Consider the following 13,053-nt stretch of genomic DNA (forward strand, 5'->3'; position numbering starts at 1 on the left):
CTACTTGAACATGTTTACATGCTGTAGTGTTAAAAAAAACTTTATTTTCCTCGTACTGGCTGCCTGAATATACCTGTATTCATGCTCTGTCTGAAACGCTCTGTTTTAGCGCATTTCAACTGAATTGCAATGGAATTGCGTTGCTAGGCAACAGTTTGGATCCATGTTTACTTCCTGTCAGGTGAGGTTATTCACATACACTGCAACAGGAAATAAACGTGGGCCACATTTAGAATGTTTACATTTAAAACCAGTAATGGTCTAAATATCGCATATTTGTGACATCACAAATGGACAGAAATTCTAACGGCTTATTTTAAATGCACAACTTCTGAATACGCGCTGTGTGTATTTCTCCGTATATTGAGCTTTTTGATAGTTTAACAGTATTTAGAAAGCACTTAAACCTGCTTTATAATATATGACATGAAAAGCTCACTTTTTACAATATGGGACCTTTAAATCTGTACTTTTTAAAAATGTAATTTAATTAAATGTTGTTGTTTTTTTACCTAACAACAATGTAAAGATATTTAGTCTAAATATGACAGCTTTAAATGTGTAACTTATGTGTATTTGTAAAATATAAACACAAGGACATGAAGTCTGCAGCCCTGAATAATTTTCTCATATTATATATTTCATATCTGCTGTCGGTACATAAAAACACCAGCTGACAGCTTTCAGAGCTCATCAGTCACTTTATTGCACAAAAACTCAAGCTTCTCTACTATACTCAACAATGAATAACAATCTATACTGTATATATACATATATACATATATATAGATATATATATATACAGTATATATATATATATACTGTGTGTATATATATATATACACACAGTATATATGAGTTTATATATATATATATATATATATAGTGTTAGGATTGAGAAAAACAAGTCACATTTTTGCCACAATATCTCATCCTTTTACTTACCACTAGTGTTATATAGAAGATAGAAAGTCACAGTTATGATTTTTAAGTCACCATTATGATGCGGTAAGTCAGACTTATGAGATATAGTATATCATAGCTTTACCAGTATATCCTCACCACCAGTATTCTGATTTAAGATTTTACCAGTTTGAGTTGTTTTCTGGCAGAAATCAGCAGCGGTGGAAGAAGTACTCTTATCTGTTACTGCAGTAAAAGTACTAATACCACAGTGTAGAAATAAAAATAAAAAGTCCTGCATTCAAAATTAAGTAAAAAGTACAAAAGTATTAACATCAAAATATACTTAAAGTACCAGAAGTAAAAGTACTCATTGTGCAGAATAATCTATATTATATTATAGTATTCTAATGATTGATGCATTAATGTGTTCATCACTTTAATGTTGCTGCTGGTAAATGTGGAGCTACTTTTAATCACTTTATATACTGCTGGTAGTTCCCAGGTGTTTCATAAAGCCTTCAGTGTCTCCAGATGTCTCCAGATGTCTCCAGCTGTCTCCAGATGTCTGTAGATGTCTCCAGGTGTCTCCAGGTGTTTTTAAATCATCTCCGCTGCAGGCTACATTAGCTGCTGCTAGCATAACGAACCACAATCTACCACATCACTGACAGAGGGAGAGGGGCATTGTGGGTAATGTAGGCAGCAGGCTTTGACCAGGAAGAAGAATGTGTGGAATAAAACTCTGGTTCTTTTAGTTTCAGACTGACCATCATGGTTCAACACTGGGAGAACCCGACCACATCCTGTTGAACTGGATCCCAGTTCTGACCTCTGACCTCTGACCCTGCGGTGGTGGATGAGAGAGGATGTCCTCCTCTCTCTCTCTCTTTCTCTCTCAGTCTATATGATCTCAGTGTTCAGTTTCTTCTTCTCTGGTTCTGCTACGTTCAGGAAGCTGATCTGACACTCTGGCTCATCCTGCCTTGCTCGCCAGCCGCTCTGCTGTCCTCGCTGCTGTAATGATGATGATGATGATGGTGATGATGTCAGCAGCCAGCAGGGGGCGTGGCCACAGTTCCTGCAGTGACGCTGCAACACAAGGGCGGCGGTCAGCACGACCACGGCCAGCGTCACCCCTGCCAGCACCAGCAGCACGATGAGCTGGACCTCCGACAGGCCGGCGGCGCTGCGCTCGCTCACCGTCACCTTAAACAGCCTGTCGCCATGACGACTGCTGTTCCCGCTGCTGGTGGTGCTGCTCCGCTGATTCTTACCCCCGGTGGTCAGCTGAGGTCTGACCCCGCCTCCTCCCCCCTCCCACCCCAGCATCGTCCAGCCGGGTTCGTGGCTACTCAGCTCGCAGGTGGCTCCGGTGTAGCCGGGCCGGCAGATGCAGTGGAAGTCTCCGGCGCGGTCCAGGCAGCGGCCTGCGTTAAGGCAGGGCTGGCTGGCGCAGTCATCCAGGTTGACGGTGCAGAAGCGCCCGGTGAAGCCGGCAGGGCAGAGGCACGAGAAGCGGTTGACGGCATCCAGGCAGGTTGCGCCGTTGGCACACGGCCTCATCAAGCAGTCGTCCACGTCGGTCTCACAGCGCGGTCCTGTGAAGCCAGCCAGGCAGCGGCACGTCAACTCCGCCGCGAAGCCGTCAGCGTCCTCACACAGACCGCCATTTTTACACGGAGACCTAGAGACAAAACACAAAAAGAAGAAGAGAACATTGTGAGACTGATAATGTGCTGGACCTGAGTCTAGAAAAAGACCTGAACACTGGACCTGAGTCTAGAAGAAGACCTGCACAGACCTCCTCTGGTGACAGGGTCCCATCTTCAGTTGACAGTCTCTGCCGTGAAAGCCTTCCGGACACAGACAGGCGTATTCCCCGCTGTCCTCGGTCACGCAGGTCGCCCCGTTCTGACACGGCGGCCGCTCCGAGCACACGAAGAGGTCTGAAACAGGAAACAAGACCTGAAACATCCAGTACGGAGGTCTGACAGCAGAATGATGAGAGGAAAACATAAAATAAATGAGGGATAAAAGTTGAGACCTTTGTCACAGAAGCGCCCCCCCCAGCCCGGCTCACAGCTGCACTGCCACGGCTGCTGACAGGAACCATGAAGACAGCCGGGCATCGGCACGCAGTGGTCGCACCGCTCACCGTCCCAACCAGGGTCACATCTGGAGACACACAGAGACAGATGTTAGAGTCTGAGATATACAGTATAATCTCTACCCCGGGGTCTCCTGCCAGCTGGACGTGCCCAGAAAACCTCCAAAGGGAGGCGTCTAGGACGATCCTCATCAGATGTTGAACCGGCGGCTAAAGTCCGAGCTCCCTCACCCGCCCGGTCTCTGAGGATCAGCCCAGACACCCTGCAGAGGATCTCATTGTTTCGGTCTCTAGCCAAAGTTCAGGACCGCAGGTGAGGGTTAGACTAGAAATCAAGAGCTTCAGGCTCAGCTACCTCTGAACCACAACAATCCGGTACAATAAAGGGATCATTGCTGATGCCCAGAGCCGCGAACACCGGGTCAGTGGTCCCGGGCCTGCTAACCTTTAAATAACCTGCTGGGGGGGCTTTGGAGATCATCTTGTCCTGGACTAGAGCAAGACACGCGGCAGCCTGCTGACGCCGCACGAAGATACTTGAACTCCTTCACGAAGAACTCACTCTCGACCAGAGGAGTAATCTACCGCTTCAAGGCAGAGGAGCAAGAACTCGGAGGTGCTGACTCTCACCCCGGTGGACAGGTGTGACTAATGTCTCTTTCACACCTGTGGTTCGGTTAATTCGGGGTAGGACTAAAGTAAAAACTGATCCTTCGTCTCCTTTTCAGTTCTGGTCTGTTTCTGATCGGATCAACGTGACGTCATACAGACGGACAGGCAGCTCGCTGTTTGATTGACAGCTTTCACACCTGAACAGTACTAAACAGGTGTGAAAGCAGCCTGTGTTCACACCTGGAGCACAGAATTAAACAAACGGGGGTGGGACTTAATGCTCGCTGTGCCCTCTCTCCCCGCAGGGAGGAACGGTGCTCCCGGCATGATTGTCAATCAGGGCGGACTGTCTTCAGTGCGTCAGGGGTCTGCTGCGATGTCGACATCCCACCCGACACGTCTTGTTCACCGCGCTTTTTCGTGTCATCGCCATTCATATCTATAAAACCACCCCAGTCCCGTCCCAGTCCTGGCCCTGGTAGAACAGGATGATTGATCAGTGGATGATTGATTAGTGGATGAATGATGGACGTCTCACCTGCAGACTCCGGACTCATCACAGCGGCTGTTGGTGACGTTACAGCTGCAGTTACTTTCTGCAGAGAAGAAGAAGAAGAACTACTATTACTATTCAAGTGTTCATACTGGTAAAAAAAATATCCGCTAAGTTACAGATGTCTCTTTCCCGATTTAAGTCTATAGGAAAAAGTATTTTTGGGCCCAATGACATCGTCATATTTCTGTGGGCGTGGCCTGTTTGTCATGTTAACTGTGAGTGACTGTCTGTATGATCGTCTGAGATGGGATTTAAACCAGTAACCCTCCCCAGTGTTCCCAGTGTGCGTGTGTGTCCCAGTGCTTCAGGTCTCTGGTGAGACATTAGCAGCAGACGGTTTGACCTCTGACCTCTGGCGTTGGGTGAGCCACGTGTCTGTGTGTCTGTCAGAGAGACAGCTGGACAAACAGTAGAAACCTGAGTTCCTGCTGCCGGTCAGAATAAGGCGCCGTCACCCCGAGCTTGACTGTGATAGCTGACCGGAGTCCTACAGTCTCTGGTGAGCGTCCTCGTCTGTCCCACGACATGTTTGGTTAGGAATAAACAGTGAACACATCACATGTGGCTTCTTGTCCGCAGGTGTTTATTAGATCCAGGTTTTTGATTTCCCCTCAGCAGGAATATTTAGACCAGCAGCTGTGACCTCTGACCTCTGACCTCTGAACGCAGGTGAAGTGATGCCGACGGTGGATTGAGTGTCTGCTGGAATTTGGGAGGATTGTTTTCAAAGGGGATTCCTGACGGAGAGACACCAGGCTCGTCCTCGGGGGGGGGGGGCTAAGTGTTATCTGAGAAGAGCCGCGTTAATCTGACAGCTGGGAGAACAATAAGCTACCGAGCGCCTCTGAGCGCGCTCAGCGAGGATCCACAACAACCAAGATTTACTGCCGGCTTCAGCGACTCTTTAAAACAACAATACTGAGATTTATATTTGGCTCAGCTGGTCTGAAGTACAACGAGGGGCCTACGGTGACCTACAGGGACCTAAAGGGGCCTACGGGGACCATCAGGGACCTAGAGGGGCCTAAAGGGGCCTACGGGGACATACATGGACCTACAGAGGCCTACGGGGACCATCTGGGACCTAGAGGGGCCTACAGGGACATACAGGGACCCACAGGAGCTAGCAAGGATGACAGACAAACACAGTGAATAATGTCCCACTACAGCTCTGCCTGAATCCTTAAATTAGCAGTTTTTTGAATGAGGTTTGGTTACAGCAGTAAACGTGTGACCAGCTGACCTTACCTTGACCTCTGCAGGGCGGGACGATGAAGACGATGAAGACGATGAAGACGCAGCAGCTCAGCTGGACGGCTGCAGCTCTTACTGAAGACATGCTGGAGACCTGGAGGACGAAGACCTGGCATTAACATCCGATCACAAGTGGACAGCTCTGAGTTCGTCAGTTCACACGTGGTATTAACACGCGTCTCAGTACGTGTGATCAGATCTCATTTCCCGCTCTGAATGCAAATAAATTCGTCATTTCTGTTTGCAAAGACCAAATGCGTTGTTGTTTTTAAGTGGCGGGAGGCAGCGATGCACTTCCTGTGTCTAGTCTGCTAGAAGTTAAACGAAGAAGAAAAAATTAAAACCATACAGACGGGGTCTGTTCCTTGGCGTGTTCCTTGGCGTGTTCCTTGGCGTGTTCCTTGGCGTGTTCCAGGCGAACCAAATCAGCCAACATGTTTGACGCACTTGTACCACATCAGACCAGCTGACCACAACGAGTCCATCAAACTTTCTTTGGATGAAGCTAGGCTAGCAGTTTCCCCCTGCTTCCAGTCTTTGAGCCAAGCTAAGCTAACCACATCCTGGACTTGTCTGCACAGGAGAACCATGGGACCCACAACAGTCCCAGAACACCTGGACCTGCAGTGGCGAGGAGGACTTTTCAGCTTCCTGTTTCTTCTTCTTCTTCCGCTGACCTGATGTCTTCAGATCTGCTGCTGGTGTCTCCTGTCACATCTCTTCTTCTTCTTCTTCTTCCTGCTCTGTTCAGCCTGTTGCTGTAGTGACAGACCTTCAGGGCGCTCTGCCCACACACTCGACTGGCAGGCGGCGGGATATAACCAGCGGGATCATTTTTCCAGAGAAGACAGGAACTGACATGTCTGTGTGTTTGAGTGTGTGTGTGTGTGTGTGTGTTTCTGTGTGTTTGTATGTATGTGTGTGTGTGTGTGTGTGTGTGTGTGTGTGTGTGTGTGTGTGTGTGTGTGTGCGTGTGTGTGTGTGTGTGTGTGTGTGCTGTGGTATGTGAGTCACACACACATATCTTCTCTTTCAGTGTTTGCTGGAGAAAGAACAGAATGGAGTGTGTGTTTGAGAACGGAGAGCAACAGGTGGTCGATTTAATGCTTCGAAATGAACACACACACACACACACACACACACACACACACACACAAACACAGAGCTGCCGTATAAAAGAGTGTAAAACCTGAGTAGAAACCAGTGGTAGAAAGTAACTAAGTAAAGTAACTGATTGCGATATGTCAGAGCTGTGGTCGGGGCCATAGATTCTAACTTACTGATATTTCAGAGCCATGGTCGGGGCCATAGATTCTAACTTACTGATATTTCAGAGTCATGGTCGGGGCCATAGATTCTAACTTACTGATATTTCAGAGCCATGGTCGGGGCCATAGATTCTAACTTACTGATATTTCAGAGTCATGGTCAGGACCATAGATTCTATCTTACTGATATTTCAGAGCCGTGGTCGGGGCCATAGATTCTAACTTACTGATATTTCAGAGCCATGGTCAGGACCATAGATTCTAACTTACTGATATCTCAGAGCCATGGTCGGGGCCATAGATTCTAACTTACTGATATTTCAGAGCCGTGGTCGGGGCCATAGATTCTATCTTACTGATATTTCAGAGTCATGGTCGGGGCCATAGATTCTAACTTACTGATATTTCAGAGCCATGGTCGGGGCCATAGATTCTATCTTACTGATATTTCAGAGCCATGGTCGGGACCATAGATTCTAACTTAGCAAGAGTAAAATGACATTATTATGCTATGATGACACACAATGTCTATCTTGTCTCTTTCAAAGGAATGAGGTAAACCAACAGACCACTGATGGAGGATGACGGACGTTAAACAGGATCTGCAGCTCAAACAAGCAGAAATGTGTTTGTGAAGTTCCTGAAGTTATATGAAATAAATGCAAACCGTCAGAAGAAGGTTTTACTGTGTGAAACTGAAACTGTTTGAGTGGAAGGACGAAGGAAACCTTTTAACGTGTCTTTGTTGTTTGTCAGGCTGACAGGTTGGACTTTAAAACTCCAGGAGGAGAATAATCCATTTACAGGAGCACCTAGGAGGAGGCCCTGTGGGGGGTGGGGCAGCTGCTGCCATGGCAACAGGAGGAGGAGGAGGCCGGTCGCCGCGGACACGTGCAGGATGTGTGATGTTTCTGAGAGTTTCATCAGAGTGAAACTGAAACGTCCTTCAGTGTTTCATGTGTTTTCATCATGGAGCTCCTCACAGCCTTTAACAGGGGTCAAAGGTCAAACACCTAACAGTCAGTACTCTGTGAGTGTGATGTCACAATGACCCAGAAACCAAAGAGACACCTGCACAGGACTTGTTTAGTCCAACCAACAGTCCATATTACTAACATTATCACTAATTAACATTATTTACATCATTAACATTATTACTAATTAACATTATTTATACATTAACAATATCAACATTATTATTAATTAACATTATTAACATTATTAACATTATTAATAATACATTATTAACATTATTAATACATTAACAATATCAACAATTATTACTAATTAACATTATTAACATCACTAATTCATATTATTAACATTATTACTAATACATTAACATTAATATCATTATTACTATTAACATTATTAACATTATCACTAATTAACATTATTAACATTATTAATACATTAACATTATCAACATTATTACTAATTAACATTAGTAACATTATTAACATGAACATCATTACTATTAAATTAACATTATTATCATTAACATTATTACAAATTAAAATTATTATGAATTAACATTATTAATAAAACATTAACATTATTAACATTATTATTAATTAACATTAGTAACATTAACATTATTACTATTAACATTAACATGATTATCATTATTACTATTAACATTATTGACATTATTACTAATTAACATTATTAATAAAACATTTACATTATTAATAAAACATTAACATTATTAACATGATATCTGGAACCATCAAATGTTTTTACATGAAACCATCAGAATAGTTTCAGCCTCTGTTATCCTGCTACAGCGTTTTCCCGTTTCTAGACGTATGTGACATCTTTCCCCCAAAAGGGGGCGTGGCCTCGGCGATGCCGGTCTGACGTAAAGATGAGTTTTCCGATTACGAACAAATAACGTTTGATGTTTCCTCTCTGAAACATTATACATTTAACAATGTGATGTATTTTCTATTGAAGCCGTCGGCACTGAAACTATTAACATCAAACTTTTGATTCCATTTTTATGAGGAATTTAAAAACATACAAAGATCATCGTGACACAAAACTTCCAGAGGACGGGACATAGACGTACTACTGAAAACAAACAAACACACCATGAAGCTGCTGGTAGTACCATGAACCATCAACACTCCCACAGATTCAAAGTATTGATCAGAGAGTCACAGGAACTATGAGAGTGATTAAAGTATCTAAAGTAAAAGTACTGCTAGAATGACACAGCATTACTTGTGAGGAGTACACTAACAGAAACAAACAACAGCAGTTCTTACCTTCATGTGACAGCTTCCTGCTGCTGTAATGTCACAAACCTCCTTAATATTCAGCTCATTGTGTTGGCTGTCCACCGCCCTTCAACACACAACAACAACACACGCTAACACACACACACACACACACACACACTAACCCACACACTCTGTGTTGGTCTGCAGGTTATTTTAAAGACTGTTTGAAGCTGCAGACGGACGACAAGGAGACCCGTCCTCCACCCGTCCTCCCTCCTCATTTAACACACTCCCTCTCTGACCTCGACACACACACACACACACACTTCAGTATGTGTGTGTGTGTGTGTGTGTGCTGTTTGTCAGATAACTGTGGTGTTAAATTAAATCTAACCATAGGAGAATCAGCACACTAACACACTGAGTACACACTGAGTACACACTGAGTACACACTCTGTGTACAGATACACAGTCAGGTGTTAATAAGTGTTGATTGGACTCATAAACGCTGTCAGCGCCAGTTTTAACACTTTCACAGTTAAAGTAGAAGACGTGTGATGTTGAGAACAGAGCTGCAGCTCTCTCTCTCTCTCTCTCTATATATATATATACTGTATATAATATATAATATATAATACTGTGCCAGTCTAACTATGGAAGTCTTTATCTTGAGGCTGAAACGGCAACTAGAACAAAGACTGTAACAGGCAAGATCAGGGGACAAGACCAGACAAGTTTGAGTCAAATTATTCACGATACAGAAACAAGTCCGATTCAAAACAGCCATCAGACTGAGATGAGTCCGAGTCAAAACAGCCATCGGTCTAAGACGAGTCAGAGTCAAAACAATCATCAGTCTGAGACGACTCAGAGTCAGAACAGCCATCAGACTTAGACGAATCCGGGTCAAAACAGCCATCAGTCTGAGACGAGTCAGAGTCAAAACAGCCATCAGACTGAGACGAGTCCGAGTCAAAACAGCAATCAGTCTGAGATGAGTCTGAGTCAAAACAGCCATCAGACTTAGACGAATCCGGGTCAAAACAGCCATCAGTCTGAGACGAGTCAGAGTCAAAACAGCCATCAGTCTGAGACGAGTCAGAGTCAAAACAGCCATCAGACTGAGATAAGTCAGAGTCAAAACAGCCATCAGACTTAAACGAGTCCGAGTCAAAACAGCAATCAGACTGAGTCGAGTCAGAGTCCCAGGAAACTAAAACAAGTCTGCATCAATGACCCCAAGAGACAGAAACAAGTCTGAGTCAAAAACATCCACCAGATCGAGTCGTCCGAGTCCGAACACCTAGAAGACTCTAAGAATAGTTTGTTCGTGTAGAGTCTTTGATGAACACTGCAGCCTGTAGGGGGCGTAGCAGCACTTTCGTCTCATTGTTTTATCACGTTATTGAGGATCTGGATAGAAAACTTCTGTCTGATTCCTGCAGGAAGTGTCTGTCCTCGAGGAGACTCACTTCTATCTGATAATAATCCACACAGATCTGTTATGTCTGAACTGTATCTCTCGGCTCCCAGCAGGCCGAGCGTGCCGGCATCAGACGCCTCTCGAGCCTGGCAGGCTGAGACTCGTCCTCACCTGAACGAGGTGCAGCTCCTTTAATGTCTTCAGGTGAGAGTGGAGAGACAGTTCAGAGACTGACAGGCGGCATGCTGGGAGACGAGATGAACTCCTCAGGAAACACTTCAGAGAAAATGTCCTGATATTCTTTCTGTCTGCGCGCCTCATTGATACATATGTTGATGTGAATACCACCACCACCACCACCTCCACCACCTCCACCTCCACCTCCACCACCACCACCACCACCTCCACCACCTCCACCTCCAACTCTACCTCCACCTCCATCACCACCTCCACCACCAGCTCAACCATCTCCACCTCCACTACCTCCACCACCACCATTTTCACCCCCACCTCCACCTCCACCTCTACATCTGCTATCTCCACCTCTACCTCTACCTCTACCTCTACCTCCACCACCTCCGAATCCACCTCTACCTCTACCTCCTCCACCACCTCCACCTCTACCTCCAGCTCTACCTCCACCTCCACCTCTACCTCTACCTCTACCTCTACCTCCTCCACCACCTCCACCTCCACCTCTGCCTCTACCTCGACCTCCACCTCCACCATCTCCACTTCAGGACCTCCATCAGTCTGGTTTAGTGTTCTGGTTGGTGGGTCCTCAGCTGTAACTGGATCTTTCTGTGACGGCGTTTGGAAGCTAAATGTGACGGCCGGCCGTCGTTGGAGCGGCGCTCAGACGGTGGGTGGTGGTTGGTTGGTGGTGGTTGTGTGTGTGTGGGGGGGGGGGGTGTTGAGGGCTTGATGAGGGTCTAACCTGCTGAATGAACTGTAGCAGGAGCAGCTGGTGGATTCCTCTCCGCTCTAAACTGTGTGTCAAACCACCTGCCTCACAATGCCTCTCTGTTTATACAGGGACAAGAATGGAGGGGGGGGCGGCGGGGGCGGGGGGGTAGCCTTGACCCCTCCCTCACCACAGCAGCTGAGCCCCCCCCCCCCCCCCCCCGTCCCTCACACCTCCACCCCCCCCCCCTCATCCCTGATTTAATATCGGATGAAGTTTGAATGATTCAGGAGTCACACATTTTATTACTTCCATTGTTCTTTTATGTCCTTCCCTACCTCCTTGTTTCCTTCACTGCTCCATTGTTTCCTTCCCTAGCTCCTTCTTTCCTTTCTTTCTTTCCACAGTTCCTTGTTCCCTTTCTTTTACATTTCCTTCCCCTGCTTTCCTCAACATAACTGTTGCTGTTATACCTTTTTGTTTTTGTCCTTTACCATCTCCTTCTTTCCTTCCTACCTCCTTCCTTCCTTCCTTCACCAACATACTGTCTCTTAGTACCAAACAAGGAGCCAGCAGTGTGATAGATGATGGATGTGACCTTTGACCTCGGGGACAAACACACAGTGTTAGTCAGTGTTTCAGTGTTTTAAAGGACGACAGACGTCTAAAGACAAACATATTAAAAGGATTTTACTGTCTCATCTCAATCATGTCAAACTTTATTAGACATTATTTTATTTTGAACAAATGAAGACTTTTTTACTGCCTGTGCCGTCTGACCTTTGACATTCGACAGGTTGACACCATAGCCTGTATATCAGAAGTGTACGTAGACACCGTGACGTCACCTACTGCGTGTGGACCATCTTGGTTTTTGGTCGTTGCCATTTTGGTTTATGGCCGTCTTCATCTTGGTCTTTGACCGTCTCCATCTTGGTTTTTGACCGTCTCCATCTTGGTGTTTGACCGTCTCCATCTTGGTCTTTGACGGTCTCCATCTTGGTTTTTTTGACCGTCTCATCTTGGTTTTTGGCCGTCACCCTCTTGGTTTTTTGACCGTCTCCATCTTGGTTTTTTGACCGTCTCCATCTTGGTTTTTTGACCGTCTCCATCTTGGTTTTTGGCCGTCACCATCTTGGTTTTTGGCCGTCACCATCTTGGTTTTTGACCGTCTCATCTTGGTTTTTGGCCGTCACCCTCTTGGTTTTTTGACCGTCTCCATCTTGTTTTTTTGACCGTCTCCATCTTGGTTTTTGACCGTCTCCATCTTGGTTTTTGTCCGTCTCCATCTTGGTTTTTGGCCGTCACCATCTTGGTTTTTGTCCATCTCCATCTTGGTTTTTGGCCGTCACCATCTTGGTTTTTGGCCATCACCCTCTTGGTTTTTGACCGTCTCCATCTTGGTTTTTGTCTGTCTCCATCTTGGTTTTTGGCCGTCTCCATCTTGGTCTTTGACCGTCTCCATCTTGGTTTTTGACCGTCTCCATCTTGGTTTTTGGCCGTCACCCTCTTGGTTTTTTGACCGTCTCCATCTTGGTTTTTGACCATCTCATCTTGGTTTTTGGCCATCACCCTCTTGGTTTTTTGACCGTCTCCATCTTGGTTTTTTGACCGTCTCCATCTTGGTTTTTGGCCGTCTCCATCTTGGTTTTTGGCCGTCACCATCTTGGTTTTTGACCGTCTCATCTTGGTTTTTGGCCGTCACCCTCTTGGTTTTTTGACCGTCTCCATCTTGTTTTTTTGACCGTCTCCATCTTGGTTTTTGACCGTCTCCATCTTGGTTTTTGTCCGTCTCCA

General features: G+C 45.8%; 1 protein-coding gene across 7 annotated transcripts; it reads right to left on the reverse strand.

The window, feature by feature from the left end:
• Positions 1-1,278: 1,278 nt before the first annotated feature.
• dlk2 (delta-like 2 homolog (Drosophila)) lies at positions 1,279-9,189 on the reverse strand. Of its 7 annotated transcripts, none has more exons than XM_037782159.1 (6): positions 8,974-9,189; positions 5,430-5,529; positions 4,164-4,221; positions 2,951-3,081; positions 2,708-2,852; positions 1,279-2,590 (listed from the first exon to the last, which is right to left on the reverse strand). In XM_037782159.1, exons 1-6 carry the CDS (start codon positions 8,977-8,979, stop codon positions 1,807-1,809), a joined length of 1,224 nt encoding a protein of 407 aa, XP_037638087.1. In that variant the 5' UTR covers positions 8,980-9,189; the 3' UTR covers positions 1,279-1,806. The 7 variants fall into 7 exon arrangements, with proteins under 7 accessions (XP_037638087.1, XP_037638086.1, XP_037638092.1 ...); XM_037782158.1 differs by lacking the exon at positions 8,974-9,189 and adding an exon at positions 5,785-6,309; XM_037782164.1 differs by lacking the exon at positions 8,974-9,189 and adding an exon at positions 6,113-6,307.
• Between the last annotated feature and the right edge of the window lie 3,864 nt (positions 9,190-13,053).

Source organism: Sebastes umbrosus, chromosome 10 (assembly GCF_015220745.1).
Source record: "Sebastes umbrosus isolate fSebUmb1 chromosome 10, fSebUmb1.pri, whole genome shotgun sequence".
Taxonomy (NCBI): Eukaryota; Metazoa; Chordata; class Actinopteri; order Perciformes; family Sebastidae; genus Sebastes; species Sebastes umbrosus.